The sequence below is a fragment of the Stylophora pistillata genome, chromosome 6 (genome assembly GCF_964205215.1).
Source record: "Stylophora pistillata chromosome 6, jaStyPist1.2, whole genome shotgun sequence".
NCBI classification, from domain to species: Eukaryota; Metazoa; Cnidaria; class Anthozoa; order Scleractinia; family Pocilloporidae; genus Stylophora; species Stylophora pistillata.
In genome coordinates, this window is record NC_142524.1 from 12,555,077 (window position 1) to 12,578,648 (window position 23,572).

The following is a 23,572-nucleotide window of genomic DNA, read 5'->3' on the forward strand; positions in this document are numbered from 1 at the left end:
TTTCACTGCACGTTAGCTGAAGATCGCAAGGATTTAGTTCCTCGTGCCAGAAAAATTCCTACCCATAGTTCTTTGTAAGCGAGAATAAAAATTTGCTGGGGGCAGCACATTCGAACGACTCTTATGTGGATGCTGGAGGTGGTAATGCGATTACTTTTAAAGGCCAGACGGTCACGCGAAATGTGATATTGCTTTCAAGCCTACAAATGGCTGACTGAAATCAAAATCTCTTTTTCTTTGTGGTAAAGCCGAGATTTTTGTGCGCTCCTTGAATCATCTTCAGAATTTGTCACACTTTGACTTGATAGTAACTTGATGTAATATTACATTTGATCTTTCTTCACATGATTTGAGGTAAGTGTTAACTTCTATATTGATATCAATAAGTTCTACCTTTTTTGCATAACTTATTTTGGAGACAAAAGTACGATATTGCGGCGTCATGCACACTAAACAAGTGTAGAACACATGTGCTAACTTCTGTGCTAAAAATATATAGCCAGAGTTTTAAGGATTTAGCTCTATCAAAGCAACGTAAATTTCACTGTAAGGTTTTCAATCCAGCTGCCTCTTCCATAGCTTAAATTTTTCGTTTTAGACGTGTAGGTCTGTGTTTCATTTCTGCTGGTACGTGGCAAAGATCTCGTTAATTTAGCTGTAATATGCGTGTAACGCAATGTGCACAATGTGCATGCGGAAATATAATTCGTAATTGATCGATTCTCAGAAATGACAAGTTCCTGGTCGTAATCTTATTGCTCTACATTCTTTGCTCTTCGGTTGCGACATTAAATCATTAAATCACCCGCCTTACGAAACAGTTCAAGCTGTTTATAGCATTAATAATTTATCCATCATGTCGCTGTAGTTCACCATCGTTCAGCTCGCCGTTGTGTCTGGCCGATTAAATAAGCTGAAAACCTTTTATTTTTACCTCTGTCGGATCAGGAGATTCAAAGAAGTATCATTCTTCTTTCTACAACTATCAAGATTTATAAATGTGAGTTGAATCACTGAACTTTTACCATTTATTTCTAAATTAGTCTTTACCGCGAGGCAAAATACTATTTTGAGTAGTGGATTACAAAGATCTGTAACTATACTTTGTTAAAACGCGACGTTTGTTGTTTGAAAGCCGTAAGCTTAGCTGTAGTCGTCAGATATTGTGTGTTTCCCTTTGTGGACTGAACTGCGTATATTAGAATTCCTTAAATTGTTATACTGAAAGGTAGCGAAATTTTATGCCATTATCGAGTCAATTTCTTTTAATCTATGCTAATTAAATTTGTTTTTAACAAACTGTGGTTTGGACGTTTTAGTATGCCTAGGGCATACTATGTTTTTAGTCGGGCATAATAATAAATAAAAATATTTTTGTTGTTACTGACTAAAAATCTTTGTGTGAGGACGTTACGGTTAAAATACTATAACCTTCTTCAGCAATAAAATGGCTACAAAAGCAAATGAGTGCTTTAAAAAGAGTTGCAGAAACATCACTTGGGATTGCCAAGGGCCTTGTAAATGTCACGAATATAAATATGTTCATTAATGGCATTCGGTTCACAAATTGAATGCTAGGCTTCTAAAAATAATCTTTTCGACCATTGGAAACAGCAGTCAATGCTCTTGACTTCCTCAAGGTCAAAATGATCAGGGAAAGAGCCCTACTCTCCAACAATGAATCGCAGAAAGACGACTGGGTTAGGCACGTCAAAGTATCTGCAGAAAAGACACTTCTGTAACTAAGGTGGGAGTGGAACTCTGTAAGATGTTCACGAGCAATGCAGACATGGCTATCGTCAACATGTCTATACCACCACTTAGGAGGGTGGGGTGTGGTAACTAAAGCTCTCTCTGCAACATGTTCCATAACCAAATTTGCCAAAATTGCACTCGCAGGTGAGCCCATTGGGCAGCCAAATATTTATTTGTAGAAAGTGCCATCAATGATGAAGTAGTTGTTATCAAGTACAAATTCGAGCAAATTCATGATGCTGTCAACAGACATGTTTGTTCTTTCCGAGGTGGTCGTATCAGCTTCAAGTCTGTTCTTAGTCACCTCGAGCACCAAAGTTGTTGTATAGATGTGAAGAGGGATACCACATCGAAAGATACCATAATTAATTATGGTATCCCCAGACACACTGACAAATACCTTCAATTCAACTCTCACCACCCTTCTCAACACAAACGCTCAGTAGCTAGAACCCTTCTCGACAGAGCAAAGAGCAGACAGATTATCTGAAACACAACACGTGGTCGACGCGCTGAAGATCAATGGTTACACCGAACAATTTATTAGAAGCTGCCAAAGCACCACTGGGGCTACAAATCAGTCTCAAACCAACAGACGTTTTGTCACCCTGCCATATCTTCAAGGAATTTCAGAAAAAATTGCAAGAACTTGAAATCAATTCAATATCAATGTTGCCCACAAACCCTTACGACTGTTGGCTCCATTTTAAAATAACCTAAAGACAAATTTAGTAAAGACTTATCGACAGGAGTGATCCATAAAATCAGATGGAAAGATTGTGGCAAAGTTTATATCGGTCAAACATCAAGAGCCTTAAGATCCAGGATTATAGAACACAAGAGAGCGCTATTCACCGGAGATAGAAATTCTTTATTAACCCAACATTGTATAAAATACAATCATGATTTTGATCTTGAGGATGTCAAGATCATTGACTGCTGTTCCCAATGGTTGAAAAGATTATTTTTAGAAGTGTGGTACTCAATTTGTTAACTGAATCCAGTAATGAACATATTTACATTGCTGACATTTACAAGGCCCTTGGCAATCTCAAGTTACGTTTGAGCGGCTCTTTTTAAAGCACTCATTTGTTTTCATAGCCATTTTATTGCTGAAGAAGGTTATAGTATTTTAACCAAAACGTCCTCACACAGTTTTTTAGTCAGTGACAACAAAAAAATTTTTATTCATACTATGTTTTGTGATGTGGTGATACCTCAGTTACTGACCTTACTCTAAATAGTGATGTTGATGAATCTCTCAACTCACAATGTACAATTTAAGCAAAATGTCAAAATACAGTATAACCTTCAAGTTAGTTTTCATTTGGAGTTATCTTACAGGGCATTTGAATTGTTCTGAGACATTATCAGTATGATTTTACATTGATGAAGGAGGCTTGTAAAGGAAGCTAAGGTCCTGATTCTGTTTCATGCACAAATTTTTGAAAAATTAATGCATTACATTTACCAAAGGGAAAACTACAAGACTCTCTTCTTGTGTACAAGGTTTCAGTGAAGTCTTGAGGTTTTCACAAATTTTTTACTGGTTCATAAATTCACAAATCACTCTTGCCTTTCTTTTAAAATTCTCACATTACATTTTAATTGTGGCCTTAATCATAACTATTACAATTTCCTCAAATGTGATTGGTGTTTTAGCAGCTTTATTTTTCACTAATTATTCCGTAGGGTTGTGATCAGACTGTAATTGGATACTTGTAACTGGATACCTGTAATTGGACAAATGCCTATGAATATATGAAAATCATATATGTGAACTGCAGGTTAAGAATGAATATCATTAAAGTGCACCTAAACCCAAAAATTTTTTTTTGCTTAATGAAATAAGCGTATTTTTTGGAGTATTTCTGTGCCAAAATTTTTTTATTTGCTCAAACCTTTAATTTTCTGTGCCCAGTCAAAATATGAAAAATCGGCCGCCATCTTGCCCATGACGGAGTTTAAAGAGGAATGGCTCTAGCCGGTAATGTGACGTCAAATTGAGAACACAAAAGTCCGCATTTCACACATTTTCACTTGTTTGGAAAGGTTGTGTCCATATTGTCTGAAAATATGCCAACTAAGTGTGTGGTAGGAGGATGTAGCAACGTGCGAAATTTGCAAGAGGGCATCGTGCTTCATACATTCCTCGTACAACACACCTAGTTGGCATATTTCGGACAGTATCGATGACAACCTTCCCAAACAAGTGAAAATGTGTGAAATGCAGACTTTCGTGTTCTCGATTTGACGTCACATTACCCGCTAGAGCCATTCCTCTTTAAACTCGGTCGTGGGGCAAGATGGTGGCCGATTTTCCATATTTTGACTGGGCACAGAAAATGAAAGGTTTGAGCATATAAAAAAAATTTTGCACAGGAATACTCCAAAAAATTAGCTTATTTCGTTAAGCGGAAAAAAATTTTGGGTTGAGGTGCACTTTAAGTGATCTTTGTTTCACTACTTGAGCCATAGTGAAAATAATGCCTGAAGAAAATTCAGCCCTGTGTGGGATTTGAACCCATGATCTCTGCGATACCAGTGCAGTGCTCTTTCAATTACGCTAATTAGCCAACTGGTAGCTGGTCATTATGTTGGTTTGTGATAAACCCATAATGTGAAAATCATATATTAAGCTAGTGAACTGGGAATTAAGAAATGAATATTAAAGCAATTGGACAGTTAAAACAACCAATCATATGCATACCCACTCCTCACAGCTAAATCCACCATTCACAAAATTTATTACAGTAGCATAGCAACAACCACTTACCCTACGAACCAGGCCCCAGTTGTTCAAAGGATGGATAAAGCTATACACTGGATAAATCTCTATCCAGTGGATAGGGCAGTATATTTTGTAAACACTTATCCACTGGATAGCGATTTATCCATTGGATAGCATTATTCCCCCTTTCGAACAACCGCAGCCAGGAGAATTTCCAAAGAGGAGGAATTTCTTACTTTAGACAATGTCTTTACCAGAGATATTTTCTCAAATTAAGTTTTTTTTTTTTTTTTTTTTTTCGGAAATTGTTATAGAACAAATCCGAGCTGGAAATTGTTATGGTTATGGTTAATTGGTAACAGGACTTTGTGCCATCCAATTCTGTCCGTAATTATCATACTCGTATGATTACAGACAGAATTGGACTCCATTTGGTCTTATTACCATTGATTATTAACCCCTTAACTTCCAAGATCTGATTATGAATTCTCCCATCTAGCTGCTACACATTTCCTTGTAAATTGGTTACAAGAATTTTATGTTCAATCAAGGTAACAACTTCTACCTGATAAGTTTGAGTATTCTCATTACCTGTTTGCTGGATAATGTATGGATATTATAGGGAGAAGTTGCAGATTAATCACTTCTGGGTGTTAAAGGGGTTAATCATACCATTGGTATAAACCCTTCGAACCAACCTCTTGAAGATCCCGGTCTGTACAATAAAATAACTTTGTAATCACCAAATGTTCAAATCTGGTGTACTCTTAGCAGCCCTCATTAATAGCTTTATTTAGGTTGTTATTACAAGAATTGTCAGATCCTGACGTAGAGAATTTTTTTTTATTTTTTTAGGGTAGATAATGGGCCTCTTTGAATACTTCAGCTTGATTTTGTTCATCATTACTACTCTGGAGGATGTTTCTGCAGCAAGCAACCAATCATCTTTCCAAGTACTCTGCGACTTTGGCAGTTCGCTTTACTTGACAAACAACAAAGTTACAGTGAATGGTTCGTTGACCTCACACTTCAAAAATGCAAGGAAATGTGATGTGAAGGGCCGCAGCAAATCAGCTATCATGCGTGTGACATTAGCTGGGTTTAATTCTTCAAGCAACATTAGTGCACTCTACTCTATGGTTCTTGAAAACTTGAATGTCTTGTTTGTAGGGGTAGCTCAGAGCAATGACTCGCAACACGTACAAGAGTTTCACTTCCACGCCTGCCCTCAGTCTTTGATGCACAAGTCTGTAAGTGCCATGGATCTTGAACTACTGTTCTTCGGAGCTCCTGCAAATGAATCTTTTAAATTAGAGGTTGAGTTGGATAACTCAGTGTTAGCTCCTGGTGAATTAACAGATGTTTCTGTTCGCTCTGACGGTTTAACTGAAGTCAAAGCATTTGACATTACAGAGGATCAGCTTTCGAGACTATTTCAAATTACTGTCTCATCAGTTGATGCTAAAATGGAATGTGTCTTGGTGGTGTCCCAGAGCTGTTTTGCAACACAAAGTAAAGGCCTTGCGGAAAAGAGCTCTGATGAAGGAAAACAAGCAATTCAACTCACCTTTACAAATTCTGGACGCATCACTTTATCTCAGTATTCAAGACCCAAAATTATGACAGGACGCTGGTATATTGGACTACGCAGCTCCTTCACTAAAAGAGATAGCATCAAACCGAAGGTGGTGACAGTATCTGTGACTCAGGGGTATAAGTATGATACCCTTGGAAAAGCACTTCCTGCTGGGTACATGTGCCTTATTACCATATTTGGTGGTCTTGCCATAAGCATTTTTGCCCATTTCTTTCTTAACTCTGACTTTGAGAAGTGCAAGGCTCCTTTTCATTTGGAGAATACTGCTTCTGAATTAAGAGCGAGGGTGCCAAGCGAGGGCATCATAAAACATGTTCCAGAGCCATTACCATGGAAAACAATCCCACTGAAACGATGGCTGCAAATTATTAGCTTTGCATGGTTTAAACATGGGATAAAGACATATCCCTACTTGACTGGAGTTCTTGCTATCAGTTTCATGGTTGGCTCGGCCCAGTTTGTGATTGCGCGCTGGTCAAACATGATTGAAGAAGGAAATCGCGATCTCTGCTATTACAACGAGCTTTGTTATCGACCAATTGCTGTAGCTGACCTTCCTTCTAATTTCATGCTTAGCAATGTTCCCTATGTCATTCACGGTATCTTCTTGGCCTTGTCATTTTCTCTTAGGGAAGCAATCACTTTTGATGTCAATAAATCTGGTCACAAGTATGTTATGAGAGGGGCATGTGCCAAACATTTCAGACCATATGATTACTCTGTGGCATATGCCCTGGCATGGGCATTGGTCTTTGAAGGTCTGTTTTCAGCCACCTATCATCTCTGTCCTTCTCGACTCACGTTTCAGTTTGATTCTGCTTTCATGTTTATAATCTCAGGTTTAGTTGTGATTGCTCTTTACAACTGCCGTGTAAGAAGTGAATCTCTACTAGATGCAGATGAAGCATCTTCAAAATCCAGTGAAACAACAGTCCAGGCACCTAAGTATTTCTTGTTCTTTGTGGCGCCATTGCTGGTGTTTAACTATGTTGGTTCAGTGCGGGATACCAATGGTCTTCCACAATTTGTTGAAGTTGCATACTGGATTGCTCTGGTTTTTTGGTTGGTGGTAATGTATATGTGGACTTTCAAGAAAGTTGGTGTGCCATGCAGATGGAAGAACTGCAGCAATGATGAGAAATGCTGGTCAGTGGAAGCTTTTGTAAAGTGGACCTGGATAATTGTATTCCCACTCTGCTTGCTGATTATTGGTTTTAAACAGAAAGATGACTGGTCTCAGTTTTTCTTGTTTTCATGTGTGGCTGCAGTGGCCCTGAGTATTGTTGGCCTGATGAGCTTTGATGTGGCAGTGTCTTTTAAGAGGCATAGATCTGTTGGTGGAAATTGCTGGAGTGGGATGAAACAGCTTTGCAGCCTAAGCCAAATTTTTGAGCTCCTTTGGAGCAACTGGCATCGTTTGCTATTCATGCTTGTGAATTTCCTCTTCTGGGTTTTCGCCATGTACTTTTTCAAGATCAAGTCAACCACAAAGAAAACCTCGGCACCAAGCTTCTCACGTACTCGCAATGAAGAATGCATCTTGTGGGACTTCTTCGATTACCATGACCTCTGGCACATGCTGTCTTCATTTGCCTTGTTCATGAGTGCATATCTGTTGATTTATGTCACCAGAAAAGTGGAGATCTACTACTGGGTGGAAAACTTGTACTGGAAAAATAAAACAACTGAAAACAATGGAACATTGGGAAGTGCAGAGAAGATTGTGTTGCCAAACCTTGACGCAGAGTCGATAGGTAAGCATGACGATTTTATTGGAATAACAACAGAGACTCCATTAGAAGAAAATATTGCTGGAAGTAGATTTGACACAGAGTATGCAAGTGTTTCCTATGTGTGACCTAAAAGAGTTGTAAGGCTCACTATCTTGACGTGTGTTGCCAAGATTTTGGCCACTGTTGTTGAGATGTAGTTTTGCCTAACCCCTTAAACTCCCAGAAGTGATTGATATCTAACCTTTCTCTGTAATATCCATACATTATCCAGCAAGCAGGTGATGAGAATACTCAAACTTTAAGGAGAAAGTTGTTATCTAGACTGATCTCGCACCAAATTCTGAGAACTATTTTCTATGGAAATGTGTAGCACCTGGAGGGGAGAATTACCAATCAGATCTTGGAGTTAGAGGGTTGTCTTACCCAAAGTGGGAGAAATCTAAATACGGCTCATTATATTGGTATGGATCAAAATATTGACAGCAAAACTCTATTTTGATTCTCAGTATAAGGTTGTACTCATGATCTCCACAAGAAAACATGAATCAAATATCTTCAATTGTCTTGTAGCCTGCAAAACAGTCATCATTCTTCCACATTGTCAGTCAAGTGGAGATAATTTCGAGATTAGAGTATGGAAAGGGGGGGGGGGTGGTGCAATTCACATGCAACAGGCAGAATGCCATAGCAATGAATTGTGTGTGACTTCTACTTTGCACTGACATTGTCTTGCCTAATTGTGTTAAAACATGATGCTTGTTCTGTAGACTAACATTGGCTTACCTAAACTGCGAGCTTTGACAAATATTTAGACCCTTAAACTCTCACAAGTGATTCACCTGTATCTTCTTCCTACAATCTGAGCAGTTCTGTAATACCTTCTTTAATCAACTAGGAAAATTAAGCATAATAAGATAGAACTACAGGATTAAAATAGAGGGAATCAAATTACAGACTGATCGAGTTAGATGTGGTTGTAACAACTTTTTTTTTTATTTGAGTGAAAACATTTTGTTAATTTAAGTTGAAGCATTCTTTTACCTAATGGCTTATGCTTGTAACTCACTTTTGATGAACATGCTAATGAGAATAACAGGTAATGAGAATACTCAAACTCATCAGGTAGAAGTTATCATGATCAAAAACTAAATTCTTGTAACTAATTTACAAAGAAATGTGGAGCAGCTAGAGAGGAGATTTAACAATCAGATCTCAAGAGTTTAACTAATTTCATATTTACTTGGAATATTTGTAAATTATATACCCAAAACTGGAGGGAATTATCCCACCACTTTCAATGACACTGAAGGGAATAATTGTCTTATAATACACCAAATGGAAACCAAAAATTATGTTTGTCTCTGTTAATATACAGAAAAATAGTTGTGAATTAAGTTCTTGAGGTGCAGTTTTGTCTCTTCGACAGCTCAGAGGTGAACAGTATTTGCTAGTCACCTAAAATAGCTAATCAGCGCGTTTGTGTAGTATATACTGCCACAAATAACTCTAATAGAAATTACATCATTCAATCAGAAATGGGTCAGTCGGCATTTCTGTCAGTCAGGCAGGCAGGCAGGCACTGTGGTTGAATTAACTCTCTACACCCTAGCACTGATATTAATTGACCACTTTCATAAATGGCGGCCGGATTAATATTCTTTTGTTTAAATTTAAATTAGCCCTTCTGGCCTCTTTCTCCAGTACAAAATTCAAAAGAATACATTATCTCAAGCGAAGCCAGAAGGGCTAATTTAAATTTAAACAAAAGAATATTAATCCAGCAGCCATTTATGAAAGTGGTCTATATTCTCCATACTTTTCTCTTTACATCTCCTGTGGTTCTGACAAGGATTCGTTAGACTATCAGGAGCATGAATCGGTGATCATATCCTTTATTCTGCCTATCTCTCTTAGGGAATAAAGGGCTAAGCGATAGATCAATCACCTTTATTTCAAAATTAATCTCTTTATTAAATAAGGTTTCTTATTGGAATAACTTTCTCACCTTTCAGTCCTTTAACAGAGATAATATTTCAGTCTGATAAGTCATTTGGATCTGGATGTAGATGTGTAGGTAACAGAAAATTGATTTTGCAATGGTCATAACATGATGATAATGTAATAAAAACAAATTGAAAATAATATTTTTTAATGTTGATCTCTTTGCATGCTATTCAATAAATCTTGATAATTCACGATTGTAAAAAAAAAAAAAAAAGAAATAAACTTAGCAGTGATTTACAAAATTTACTCCAGCTTTCACGTCGTCGGCCTTCTAGAAAGAAATGTTAAATGTTTTGGCATTTGCGTTTTTTTTTTTTTCTACACTGAGTCCGGCAAGATTAATCAAACTCGACAATAGGTTGACTCCATGTACTTTTGCTGTTTACGTTTCTCCCGCTTGGATGCAGCTAGAGTTGGGGAGAGGCCTGGGGACTAGTGGAGCCAAGAAGTGAAACTGGGCTCAGCACAGACGGACAACCGTCCATCTGGGTACAGACCAGGCACTTTTTGCATCTTTCGAATCTGTTTTTTTTTTTTTTTTTTTTTTTTTTTTTTTTTTCAGAAGGAGGGCTGGTTATCGATGTTCGGTACTGTCAATACAGCGGTCAAACGTCTGCGCATGTGCGAACGATTTAGTGACTAAGTGGCGTGCTTTCGGGAACACAGCAGCGACGAACACAGCGGTCAAACGTAGGGCATGCGCAATGGGACCAATTTTGGCCGATCGTGCGCAATGCTGCGCGTCAATTTCCCACGCAAAATTTCAAAAGTAAACATACTAGAAAACAAAATCAAATGCAAAAATGCAAAGAAATATTGAAACTTACACAGAAAATTTGTAAAAGGAAAACTCAAAATTTTTTTGTTTACAAAGCTTATTTGATAACAGGTTTCGTGTTCATATTTACCTTTCCGTTTTAACCTTTTATCAAGAATACGGTTTTCGAAGACCGCGACTTGCTTGTGTGGTTGTTTGTAATGCAACTTGGTTTTGACAGCCTCTAAGCACGCCACGAATCCACGCACACGAGCGCAGGTGTTTGATGGCTGTGTTGACAATTTTGTTACTAATGCTTGGGCAGTCTATGTGAGTGGAACATAAAATTTTACCAACGAAGCAGCAGAAAATTCCTGGCAGCTCCTGAAAGGCTTCCCCCTCCTTTCCGCCCCTTGCTACCTCAAGTGATTCCATTGGACTCTTCAGGATAGCACTGTCTCGGGAATGAGCGAAGCCATTTTTGCAATGGCTTCACTTTACTGCAGTTTCCATAATTTTATCATTTTGCTTTCCTTTTGGAATAAAATCTAGTTATTCCAGTGATGTTTAGATTCTACAAGCGTTTTAACGAATTAATGCCTTTTACTCAATCCGAAGTCAAAAGAGGCTACCCATGATCGTAGACGAAATTCGATTTCGTCTAAGCAAAGAGGGCTCTGTCACGCCATCTATTTGCAATTGATATATTTTGCAAGTATTAAGCTTCTTCACACTCGCTCAAGTTGACTTTAACTTTCTTCCGTTGGCTAATCACATACCTTGATAATGTCCGCTTCAACGTGAATTGACCGCAATTATTTAAGTTCTGTCCAAAGCCTGTACAGGTTAGTTTTCTATTATTTGAATTTTTGGTAAACTATTTATATCTGTAGAGTACAACAATTTAGTAAGTATTAAAAAAAATAAACTAAGGTAAAAGAAACCTTTTGACTTACATCTTAACCTTTGAACTTACATCTCAACTTGTAACTTCTCTCGACGATATCCATTCATGACCCAGCAAACAGGTTCTAAGAATACTCAAATTTGTCAGGTAAAAGTTGTTAACTTGATCAAACACCAAATTCCCATAACTAATTTACAAGGAAATGTGCAGCAGCTAGAGGGGAGAATTCATAATCAGATCTTGGGATGTAAGGATTAAGACATAGATCCTATGAATCAGAATTTAGGCTGTTAATTGTTTCTTCAGTATATGAATGAAGTGAACTCCAGGGTTGATAACATATTATTTGTTTAATCGGCAGATGCCCCGCACGATCGAAGAGCGTCGATGGCAAGTAATGCTTAGACCTTCGTGATTGTAAGAGATCCTTATATGGGGTAGAAAAGACTGATGAGGCCTTGTCATCGAACTTTTTTCTTCATGTTACTGCGTGCATACATAGTAAGAATGATATATGGAGATGTAAATATCAGAGTGATAACTTCGTTGAATAGTCGAAGAACTTTCAATGTTTGTTAAAGGTTTTGCGTTATACCAAAATTAAAGCTCAAAGTAGGATAGGTTTGAAGGAAACGTTACCAGTCGTTTAACGTTAAAGCTAGGATACACCTGAGGTAGCTCTGGCACTTTTTTTCTCGTCGATGGGCGGCTCCTCAGTTTAGTACATTAACCAATAAACCGCAGGACATGTTCTCCACATGTTTCGGCAAGACGAAATAGAAGGCTTGTGATATTCTATTTCTTTCTGTTAATTGTCCAGGTAATTAAACCAAATTGACAGAAGAGAGATAGAGTGGAATCGGTGTTAAACACATACCGATAGCGTTATTTATTAGGATTTAGGTTAGTCAAGCTCGTACGTTTTGTAATTCTGAGATAATCACATAGCGAAAAATGACAAGTTTTATGGGTTTTCTTTCTGTCGAGAAAACTTTTTGATGGCCATTTTTCTTGTAATACTTAGTCTGTTCCATGGTAATGAAGTTGTTCAAATATTTTTGTTAGGCAATTGATTGAACCAAAATAGTAGTCTGTTCCATGGTAATGAAGTTGTTCAAATATTTTTGTTAGGCAATTGATTGAGTCAAAATAGTGGAACATTCTTTATAGAAGTATTTATGAGCGTTTGACTTTGTTAAAACATTTGACGCGACTCGATAATTCTCGTAGCCTTGCGTGTATTCATTGAGTTCAATGTATCGATTGTGAAATCATTCACTCAGACCAGATGTTCCAATTGTTTATTAACATTGAAGTAGGAATAAAGACTTCCGTTAAAAATATGTTGTTTATTCTTCACTAAGAATATACGTTAATTCATGCCATGCTGGGCAGATGGGAGAATCCACTTGCGGCGTCAAAGAGGAAAATTCCCAATCACAGAAAATTATTGAATTTACACGCGAGGGCGTTCCTACTCAAACAAACGTGATATGCAACAAAGATAAAATTTGACTCTTGCTGACCAAAAAATTATCCACTGATTACGTTAAAGTGAATGCCTAGCCCAAGGGATTTTGGATTTTCGCGCAATAGTAACAACCAATCAGGCGCCGTAGGGATGGATCTCTTTGGAGATATGCCATCAGTTATTGAGGGGTGGGAAGATATGCCATCAGTTTTTGGGGGGTAGGAAGACGCAGAAACACTAAACTCATCAGTTTTTTTAAGGGGGGGCGACGCGGGAACACTTAACTCGTCAGTTTTGGATGCGGGGGGGGGGGAGAGGCGGGAACATTTAACTCAGATGGTGAAGGTATCTTAAATTATCTACTCGTTTTTTATTCTGTGTTAATTGTTGGAAGCAAACTGCTACTTTATTCTCTTGGAAAGTATAGAATGGCATCAGAAATAATACCAGTGCATGGTGGCATACGATATTCATTGCGACGCAGTGAATAGGAAGCAATGAAACCCAAGGGAAACCTACTCGTGGTTGATGGTCAATTAAATGTTTGCATATAATTCAAAGTATATTAAAACTCTTCACAAACAGACAAACAAACAAACAAACAAAAACGAACAAAACAAACCAAAACAAAATTCATGCAAACAAAGCGAGACTTGCCACACGAGTCTCTGTCCTGTTTCCGCTTTCTAGTGAGGAGAATATGTTAAAAGTGATTTTTTTTTTTTTTGGAGTCTTCCTTGTATAAGGCCTGCGAAGAGGCCCTCATAATTCTTGCGTACAAAAACAAGAGGCCTTGTGCAACGCAAGTCGGCGAGAGGTCTGCAAGGCAATTTGTGCCAGACGCCCGCCCCGGCAAACTTCTCCCCGACTCGTCTCCAATCTTCCCGCGGGCGTAGAAACGCGCGTCCCGCAGCGATTAGGCCATTTCCGATTTACTGTTGGACATTTTTTCAAAACGAGGCCTGGTGCTCAAGCATTCGTATGAAAACGAGTTTAATTTGCATGCGAATCAAAACTTATACTCCTATGAAAGGATGAACACCAGTACTCGCTTTGAAAAAGAGGCCAAAGGTAATTCGGAAATGGGCTAATATTAGGGACCTTAAGCAACCATGACGGCGACGGCAACGAGGACGTGCAAAAACAAGAGATCTAATTGGCAGAACAATAGCCCAGCACGTGCATTTTGAAACTTTGTACATTTCTTAGCCGTCCTATGCAAAACAGCAACGTGAAATCGCCAAAATTCGCGTTGTCTGCGAACCGAAACCGCGACGGCAAATTATTTTAATTTCCATTTGGAACTCAACGCTGCTTTTATACGTCATGCTGAAGTTGAGCTGAGGCGCTATATGAGACAGTAGGCTCATGCAGCCATTTTTAAAATTCTAACTAAGAGTAGAAATTAATTTTTTAATCGAAGTCTTCCTTGGCGTTGCCGTCCTGACTGCTTAAGGTCCCTATTGAGGGCCTCCTCGAACGCTTCTTTTATTCCGCTCCAAAAACCATCAAGCCCGTTGAGAGTGATCTAATCTACGACTAATTTCTAATGCTTTTGAATTGAGCCTCTTCCTGAGTTCGTTCAGTGACTCAGAAGAGTTTCTCAATAGATCCTGACTGAGCGACATTTTGGTCATCTTTTCATAGCGGCCTGAATCCTAGTACGATCGCTCCACAAAAATGCCTTGAATTGTATTGGTTAATTGTATTGGTTAAAATTGTTCGGTTAAAATTTTGCGTTACTTAATGAAGCGTCCTTAAAAGCTGGTATCTTTTCCAACAGGAAAGTTCTGAAAAAAAAAAGAAAGGAAGGAAAAGATTGAGCTCAGATTTATATCATTTTATCTCAATCGTATCGTGAATGTAACTCGGTCGGACACCGTATTCTGTCGAAAACGTGAAAAAGCTGTACCACGGTTCCTTATAAACTCACGATTTATTCGCTTGATTCAACAATTTTGCTACTACGCTTCAGTTGACTCCAACTCACAACTCTTGGCTTATTAGACGGAAACACACTCAACGTCCCGTTGTAAGCACGTGGAACAGCGCCATATATGGGACGATAAAACACGTGCTGCATACATGTTTGCTTAGTTACGTATAAATGAAATGCCTAATAAATGTCAGTCAAATTGAGAATAATTAACGTATAGTACAGTTTCCAACAATCCGGTGTCGATATTCATTCTCCATCGAAACACCTATGGAACAAGTCCTTATTTATCGCCGCAGGGAGGGGGGATGCGGAGGGGAACGAAGGGGAAATCAGTAGTCGCCAAAAGAGTAAAGATGGGGTACTAGGTGATAAATAATGACCCTTCTCTAAGCAATTCATGAAACACCTGTCACATTGTTGGATGAACTTGGCTGGGAAAGGCTGGAATATGTAAGACTTAAACAGTTGGCTGTGACAATGTATAAAATCCATAATAATCTTTCCCCATCGTATCTAAGGCGGATCTTTATCAACACCTCAAATGTACATTCACACAATCTTAGAAATTCTGAGTTAAGTTATTATGTCCCCAGACCCAGAACTGAGTCTGCAAAAGGGAGCCTACACTACAGAGGATCTGTTCTGTGGAACAGGATTCCCTCAGAGACTAGAAAACTGCCTAGTTTAAATGTTTTTAAACTTCATTTCATGGGAAAGATTTTTCTAATACACCATTGTAGCTTTTATTACCAACAATGTAAGTTTTTGTATTTTTAACATTATAGCTAATAGTTCCTTATTATTCACGATGTAAGTTTTGTATTTTTAATATTATATTCAATAGTTCCTTAGAGTATTTTAGTTTAGTTTAAAGACGATTCCTAGAAAGACCATGTAAAATGATACGATTTCGTGTATAAATAAAGATTGATGATGATGATTCAAAAGAGACCAATAACCCGTTTTTGAAAGATTTGTTAGGTTGCCGTCCCAAAAAGCTGCTTTTTTTTAATCTAAATTTTACTTTTTCATTCTTTGCCATGTCAACATTTAAAATCGTGATATTAATAGTTGTGAAAACAAGAATAAAAAATATCAGATTACAAAACAGGATAGGTTGGTTACGAGTTGAGATCCGTTCTACTATTCGTTGAGTTATCGTTACTTACTAGACGCGAACTCCAGATAAAGATTAAAAAAAGACCTCGGATGGATTTTCTTGAATGAGGCCTCAGTCTAGCAAGCAAGATAGTAAAGGCCATAGGAATATATACCTGGCTCTTTCCGCCATCTCGTCCCCAGACCACCGCGGACTATAGGGGTATCCCGCTTCCAGTTTTTCGTAAGGCTGGTTGTTTTTCTCGTGGTAAATCGACTGAAGGTAAAATAACGGCGCCTCTTGGGGAAAGTTTTTGTCTAATTCAACTGAAAAAAAGACTTAAGTGAGTGATGATAATGTTTAGTCCTGGGCTAAAGCCAAATGACCTGCACACTTAAAGCCTGTTTCAGTTTCCATTAGGACTAGAGATATTGCCGTTCCCGTGCACAGCTCCCATATTACTCAGCGTTACGGCCTCCTAACAAGACAAAGGGTTACTTTTTTACTCGGATTGTATCGCCGCGAAGGGGAATCGACGAAATTTTTTTCAACGTTAACACAGACCTCTCAACCTCAAAACACCAAAAATCTGGAGACTGATGTAAAAAAAATCTGGAGATTGGTCGACCGGCAGGCAAAACCAAGTAAACACAGGTTCTTAAATTAAGAGAAAGTGTTTTTTTTCCTGCTCATAATTTACTTAAAACATGTGTGGATCTTTAACAACACAGAAATAATCTTTAAATATTCATCAGGTTCATCCATTGCCGCCATTTTGAAAACGTGTTGTGTCAAAATGCGAGAGACTGGTTATGATGACTAAATTTGGAACAGGTGTTCTATGTATGGTCATGGACGACTCGCGGTGTTTCCAGCGAACAGACGGACGAAGAACGTAACAGCTTGATTTGTGACGGATTTGCACAGAATTGGCACAAAAAACTCACCTCTAGCCAGCCATAAATGAAATTACACAAAAAAAATTATCCTTTTAGCTTGCGCTTCTATTTATCGTGAGATTTGTCTGTCTCGTCGTGAGACCGTGAGATTGAACTGAAAATCGTGAGTCTCACGACAAAATCGTGAGACTTGAGAGGTCTGGTTAACACCATAAATGCAGTTGAGCCAGGTCAGCGAATTCCCCCTACCACGTTACCGAGTAAACCTCTGTCAGGCTTACTGGGTCTTTTTGTCTTTCTTCTTTGGTTTGGGAGGGGTGGGGTGAGGTGGAATGCTGAGGGAAGGGGGTGTTACATCACTTAATAAAAAACCCACGCTTTGATCAATTCCTGTTAGGTGCTGGACTGATTTTTATTCAATACGTCTCACTTTTTTATGTTGCAGAAAAGATGTTTCGTTTCGTTTCGGTTTTAAACTTGTACCAGAACTTTACTTACTATGAACAATACAGAAAAATCCTTGTACTTTGAACAGTAAGGAGAGCTTCATGAATCCCTCAGCATCATACTCAAGTACTGAGCTATAAAAAAAAAGCGATGTTAAATAGATATCAAAACATACTACATTTTGTTTTCCTCTGAAGCATCACAACAGGCCAGAATCCTAATCGCATGCTTGTAACTGGTCCACCTTTTAACAATACAGACCATGGTCCAGAATTTGGCCCGCACCATTTGTGGCAATGCGTGAAAAAAAGCAAACCAGAAGAAATATTTAAGACATTTAAGTGCAGATCAGTCCAAATAGGAGAGACACTGTCCCCTGGTCTTAAGTGTAACCCTCTGCCTTCAACCTTGGGCCATACTCAAGACCACAGGCACAGTTTTTTTTTCCCCATATAGACCCCCTTCCTGGTAAATAACATAATTTATATAAACACTCTCAAAAGTCATACCTTATTTACAGGACTTATTCAAAAGAAAGCTATAGTTGCCAAATTATTTGACTGGGTTGTAAGCTGTCCCTTACCTTCCAAATGCACTGAGGAAGGCTGCAACATATTCCCTTCTTTTGTGGAATGCCTGACAAACTTGCTCCACCTTTCAAAATGCAATTAAATATTAAGCAATCTCATAAACCAATCAAGCAATGAATAAGTAGTAGGCTCATCCTCCTATTAAGTAATCCAACTAGTGATAGTAGGTGAGGAAAAATACCAAGCTAACCATGGGATTTTCAGTCTAAGTTTTTCCTTTGTTTATTATTTTGTCAATTCACATTTACCTCAATCCAGACTTTAAATAGAGCATAGAATATCATGAAATATTGCACACTGTCCTTTTCCACTTTTTGGTTTTGTTTTTTTGTTTTGTTTTTGTCTTACTTGTGGCAACTCTTTTATTAATTAAAGGTCACAAAAATAGTGACTTTAAGAAAATCTGAGCTTAGAGCACTGAGAGGTAACTTTTGATACCACTGTTGACCTGACCTTTTGTGCAAAGAGTTCCTGGATAAGAGGAAGGTATTCCAGCAAGCAGCCATTTACACCCAACCAATGAGGAATACGAAGATTGCTGGCCCCACCAAACGCTCTGTAAAATGAGTATGAAAATGAATGGATTGACTACAGAAGTGTGCTAAAGAAAAAAATTGTACTTTTCATCTGTCATTAAAAGCATTACATATTTAACTGGAGATTGATAGCATTGAAGATTCCATGGAGTGAACTTACTTTTAAAAAATAGCCATCAAATGTACCAACTTAGAGTATTTGGCTATGAAAGCCTGAACCTTTTTACAAGGTAGTATTACATGTATTCCAGTAATCAATTACCATGAATATTCTGATTACTTATCTTTCAGTGAAAGCCTGTATGTAAATGAATAGCCATATTTATACGTCATTTCTATGCAAATGATTCACCTTTCTACACGGGGTGACAACAAAAGCGTGGGTGTAACATGCTCTCCATTAAGAGATGTGTAAGAGACAAACAGGCATGCCATGTCTTCTCCTGGACAGTCCTGGTGATCAAAGAATTAAATTTATACCAGCACAATCGTCAGAAAAACAAATTTTATTCTGTGCCGCAACCAGTAGACCCCATTGCCTTAAGAAGACTTGCAGTAAGCAGTCGAAACGTTGCGTTCTACATCTAGTGACTTTGTCGTGAGACAACAGAACAAATTTATACTATCATCCAGCTATCACGATGAATTTTTAAAAAAAAAAAAAAAAACTATTAATCAAAAGATATCACTCTTAACCACACAACTCCCATTAATGACCAGGACAGAACTTCTCATTACCAAATTGATACAATATCATGAAGACAAGTGATGAGAATAAAGAAAAAATTAATATCACTTGGGGGATTATTAGAAGAAAGAAGAAAGTCTTAAGTACTCTAAACAACAAATGTGTCTAGTTACAATGATAAGGTTGAGATCGGATGTCAGCATCATCAGGTGCCTCTGGCAGCCACTTCAGTCCACATAATGATCCACCTTCCCACCCATCCCACCCCAGGGGAGGACATCCACCACACAGTAATCTCGTACATGGGAAATTAACGTCTCCAACCCCTAACCCAGCAGGAGACGGGGCCTACTGTTTATTCCTCCTTATCCGAGAAGACTAGGATATCTATCCATTTCTTGATATTATAGAAAGGTAGTAAATTCTCCTCAGTTATTTTAAGACCATGAGTATTGGTCCAGCCGGGGCCCGAACCCTTGAACTCCCGCACAACACAATCCCGTGCTCTAACCAATTGAGCTAACCAGGGAGCGGTTGATCCATTACCAAATTCTTCAAGCTAACATTGTAAGAATTGTATAGCAGAGTGTAAGGAGAATTACTAATGAGATCTTGGGAGTGACAAGGTTAACGAGCACGACTCCCTTAAGATGTTTCTTTAGCTGTCTTACTCAAAAATCAAAATTGAAAAACAATCATCTCACCCTTATAATAAATGGTGGGATTCCAGTGAGATCAACTGGCAGCTTGATCATAAAATTGACAATAGAGTCTGTATTCTGGGACCAAAAAATAAAATCAACACAATCTACTGTCACATTTTGATAATAATTATGATTATTAACATTTTATAACATTTAATAATTATGATTATTAACATCTTATTAACATGTTCACCATGATTTTACTCTAGTTTTTTTTTTTTTAATTGTTTTAGTTTGGAGGAAAGCACTTTTTTAAAATTCCCATCCATCAATTTTTTTTCACTTAGCTTATGTGCCAAAACAGGAGGGGGTGGTGGTGGTCTGAGATTAATAAAACACTGGACTATATTTTGAAATAAGCTTTTATGCTTTCCATTGCTTTCAAAATAAAATTGACCTTAACCTATGAACAATGGATTCTTTTGATACACAAAGATGACAGAGTGTTTGAATGTTAAGGCTTGAGATTTTGTGACAATGAATTTATCCCCCTTCCACTTCTTATTATTACAAAGCTCTTGCTTGGGGGTGTGATTTTCTGCAGCTCGCATGCACAAACCTTCTCCTTACCAGTTGCCCTTTAATAACATGTACTTCAAATTCAGGATAACTGCTGTCAGCTGCAAGTGTCGTGTACTCAAAGTGGATTCTGGGGATTTTCTCCACTTGCTCTCTTTGATATTCTTTGTATTCCCTGATCAGTTCTTTGATCAGATTTACTAAGCTTTCTGGATTATTGCTGTCCCAGTTGTCAAGAGACTAGGGAGTAATAATTATTAAAAGAATATTTTTAGTCAGTAGTCACTGGAAATATAACAGGGTCTATCATGCTCTCTTGATTTTCAGTACATTGCCTTGCAGTCTTCAAATGCCTTTGAGAAGGCAAGCTAGCCCCACTGCCAAAATCTGACCCAGGTAACCTTGTCAATGGTACCACACTCATCTTGGAAATCAAGTTAAAATTTTATGTATCCACAGAAATTGGGATTAAATCCTTGTCAGCAAATGAAAGCGACAATCATCATTTTAACAAAAGACACAATTTAGTGGGGACATACCAAAGTCTGTATTGGAGTCATGTGGACCAACCAGTTGGGGCTTATCCAGGGGTATATTCTCAGATATCCCCCAGTTTTAGTTAGGAGATATTCAGTCACATGATATTATAAAAAGCGCTTATTTGATGGAAAGTTCCAAATTAAGGATTTTTGGTATTTCACCTTGGCCATACCTCAATTTTTTCAATATTTGGAACAAATTCCTGATCCTGTGGTCCAAATATAAAATCTGGTGGAAAATCTGGTTGGGTCTGGTTAAATAGTACCTCCCCTACAAAAATATATAAGAACAATAATACAGAACAGCTATTTGCAAATTGAACACATTTTCCCACTCTATAAGGTGCCACACAGGACATTAGGAGAACACGAGGAAAGCCTTTAAATCACAAGCCAAACGTGAGTGACTTGTCAGCTTTCTGAGTACTCTCCCAACATCTAAATAAATGTGGCCTTTTTGCGTTGTAGAGCTCAGAAAATGCGTTCCATTGCTTTTATGACATAACTGGTTTGCAGACTTTATAATTTAAAAAAAACATTCGCTTGGAAACTGAATTGACCTATCAGACAATGGATACTTTGTTCTTTATACAACAACAAACATATGAAACATATGTGTGAACTGCGGTTATGAGACGTATATGAGTACGATCCTTCGCAGTAAAGCACTATTTGAGCAATAGTGAAAATCAGACCTGAAAAAAATTTCAGGCCTGTACGGGATTCGAACCACTGACCTCTGCGATACTAGTGCAGCGCTCTACCAATTGAGCTAACAAGCCAACTGGGAGCAGGCCATCAAATTAATTCGACATAAACCCGTAGATGATAAATCAAACAACAACAAACATATGAAACATATGTGTGAACTGCGGTTATGAGACGTATATGAGTACGATCCTTCGCAGTAAAGCACTATTTGAGCAATAGTGAAAATCAGACCTGAAAAAAAATTTGTTTGTTGTTGTTTGATTTATCATCTACGGGTTTATGTCGAATTAATTTGATGGCCTGCTCCCAGTTGGCTTGTTAGCTCAATTGGTAGAGCGCTGCACTAGTATCGCAGAGGTCAGTGGTTCGAATCCCGCACAGGCCTGAAATTTTTTTTTTTTTTTTTTTTTCAGGTCTGATTTTCACTATTGCTCAAATAGTGCTTTACTGCGAAGGATCGTACTCATATACGTCTCATAACCGCAGTTCACACATATGTTTCATATGTTTGTTGTTGTTTGATTTATCATCTACGGGTTTATGTCGAATTAATTTGATGGCCTGCTCCCAGTTGGCTTGTTAGCTCAATTGGTAGAGCGCTGCACTAGTATCGCAGAGGTCAGTGGTTCGAATCCCGTACAGGCCTGAAATTTTTTTCAGGTCTGATTTTCACTATTGCTCAAATTGTGCTTTACTGCGAAGAATCGTTCTCATATACGTCTCATAACCGCAGTTCACACATATGTTTCATATGTTTGTTGTTGTTTGATTTATCATCTACGGGTTTATGTCGAATTAATTTGATGGCCTGCTCCCAGTTGGCTTGTTAGCTCAATTGGTAGAGCGCTGCACTAGTATCTCAGAGGTCAGTGGTTCGAATCCCGTACAGGCCTGAAATTTTTTTCAGGTCTGATTTTCACTATTGCTCAAATAGTGCTTTACTGCGAAGGATCGTACTCATATACGTCTCATAACCGCAGTTCACACATATGTTTCATATGTTTGTTGTTGTTTGATTTATCATCTACGGGTTTATGTCGAATTAATTTGATGGCCTGCTCCCAGTTGGCTTGTTAGCTCAATTGGTAGAGCGCTGCACTAGTATCGCAGAGGTCAGTGGTTCGAATCCCGTACAGGCCTGAAATTTTTTTCAGGTCTGATTTTCACTATTGCTCAAATAGTGCTTTACTGCGAAGGATCGTACTCATATACGTTTGTTCTTTATGTTATAATTGTAAAAAGATATAATCAAATTGACTTGCAACTCAAGCACTGAGTTTGAAACAAATCTACATGTATTCAAAATGTATTAAAATTCAAGGAAAAAATAAAAGCAATTTAATGTTGAAAATATGGGAAAAATACAGTCAAATTGATTAAAATAGTGCACGCTAATGTTGGTGTTTACTTACATTTCAGAGTTCTACCAGCATATGGAACCAAAACCTTGAATCGATCGCAGGATCCTTTCTTAATACGAGGGTTAATGAAGGACAAACTATCGAACACAAACAAGACAGAGAAAGATCGCGTTGAATACATAATTTCACCTTTACACCGGCGCTGCAAATACTCCTTAAATACACTGCTACATATCCGAGAAATAAGAACCCCAGCTAACCCTGAATTTCACCCGTAAAATTCGTCAAAATGTTGCTTAACGTAAGCTATAAAAACGTCGTTGGGTACCTTGACTTGGGCTCCACAATCTTTAGCAGCTCACCACAAACCCCAATTCCTTCACTGTTAAGTACGGCTTCAGCAAATTTGGCAATGTCGGGATGGATACGTTGCAGGACATCGGCCGCCATAGCAAAAGGAAAAATAATTCAGGGCATTTTAGCGTTCCTTTATTTCCGCCAACTTTCGAAATCAAAAGAAGAAACAAATTTGTCAGATGTTTTTACATAAAGGTACTCCAGCATAAAGAGAAACCGCTGAAGATT

The 23,572-nt window shown here is 38.1% G+C and overlaps 2 protein-coding genes across 4 annotated transcripts; one reads left to right on the forward strand and one right to left on the reverse strand.

Annotated features, from left to right (window-relative positions):
• Positions 1-90: 90 nt before the first annotated feature.
• LOC111336719 (uncharacterized) lies at positions 91-12,825 on the forward strand. Of its 3 annotated transcripts, none has more exons than XM_022942861.2 (4): positions 91-354; positions 869-1,000; positions 5,342-7,837; positions 11,846-12,825. In XM_022942861.2, the coding sequence occupies exons 3-4, from the start codon at positions 5,350-5,352 to the stop codon at positions 11,887-11,889; spliced, it is 2,532 nt and encodes an 843-aa protein (XP_022798596.2). In that variant the 5' UTR covers positions 91-354; positions 869-1,000; positions 5,342-5,349; the 3' UTR covers positions 11,890-12,825. The 3 variants fall into 3 exon arrangements, with proteins under 3 accessions (XP_022798596.2, XP_022798597.2, XP_022798595.2); XM_022942862.2 differs by having other exon boundaries at positions 949-1,000; XM_022942860.2 differs by lacking the exon at positions 869-1,000.
• LOC111336727 (BRISC and BRCA1-A complex member 2) lies at positions 12,771-23,526 on the reverse strand. The gene is made up of 11 exons (XM_022942870.2): positions 23,316-23,526; positions 23,039-23,124; positions 21,089-21,186; positions 20,428-20,616; positions 19,858-19,932; positions 18,818-18,918; positions 18,383-18,485; positions 17,923-17,993; positions 17,391-17,473; positions 16,169-16,319; positions 12,771-14,745 (listed from the first exon to the last, which is right to left on the reverse strand). Exons 1-11 carry the CDS (start codon positions 23,435-23,437, stop codon positions 14,682-14,684), a joined length of 1,143 nt encoding a protein of 380 aa, XP_022798605.2. The 5' UTR covers positions 23,438-23,526; the 3' UTR covers positions 12,771-14,681.
• Between the last annotated feature and the right edge of the window lie 46 nt (positions 23,527-23,572).

What these genes read in the sequence shown, in the direction of transcription:
- LOC111336719 (XM_022942861.2), top strand. Translation starts at nt 5,350, where the DNA reads ATGGGCCTCTTTGAATACTTCAGCTTGATTTTGTTCATCATTACTACT. An exon ending in CCTTGACGCAGAGTCGATAG is followed by an intron (nt 7,838 to 11,845) that starts GTAAGCATGACG and finishes TTTAATCGGCAG; the next exon opens with ATGCCCCGCACGATCGAAGA.
- LOC111336727 (XM_022942870.2), bottom strand. Translation starts at nt 23,437, where the DNA reads ATGGCGGCCGATGTCCTGCAACGTATCCATCCCGACATTGCCAAATTT. An exon ending in TTCCTCAGTGCATTTGGAAG is followed by an intron (nt 17,474 to 17,922) that starts GTAAGGGACAGC and finishes TTTTTTTTATAG; the next exon opens with CTCAGTACTTGAGTATGATG. An exon ending in GAGATGGCGGAAAGAGCCAG is followed by an intron (nt 14,746 to 16,168) that starts GTATATATTCCT and finishes TTTTTTTTTCAG; the next exon opens with AACTTTCCTGTTGGAAAAGA.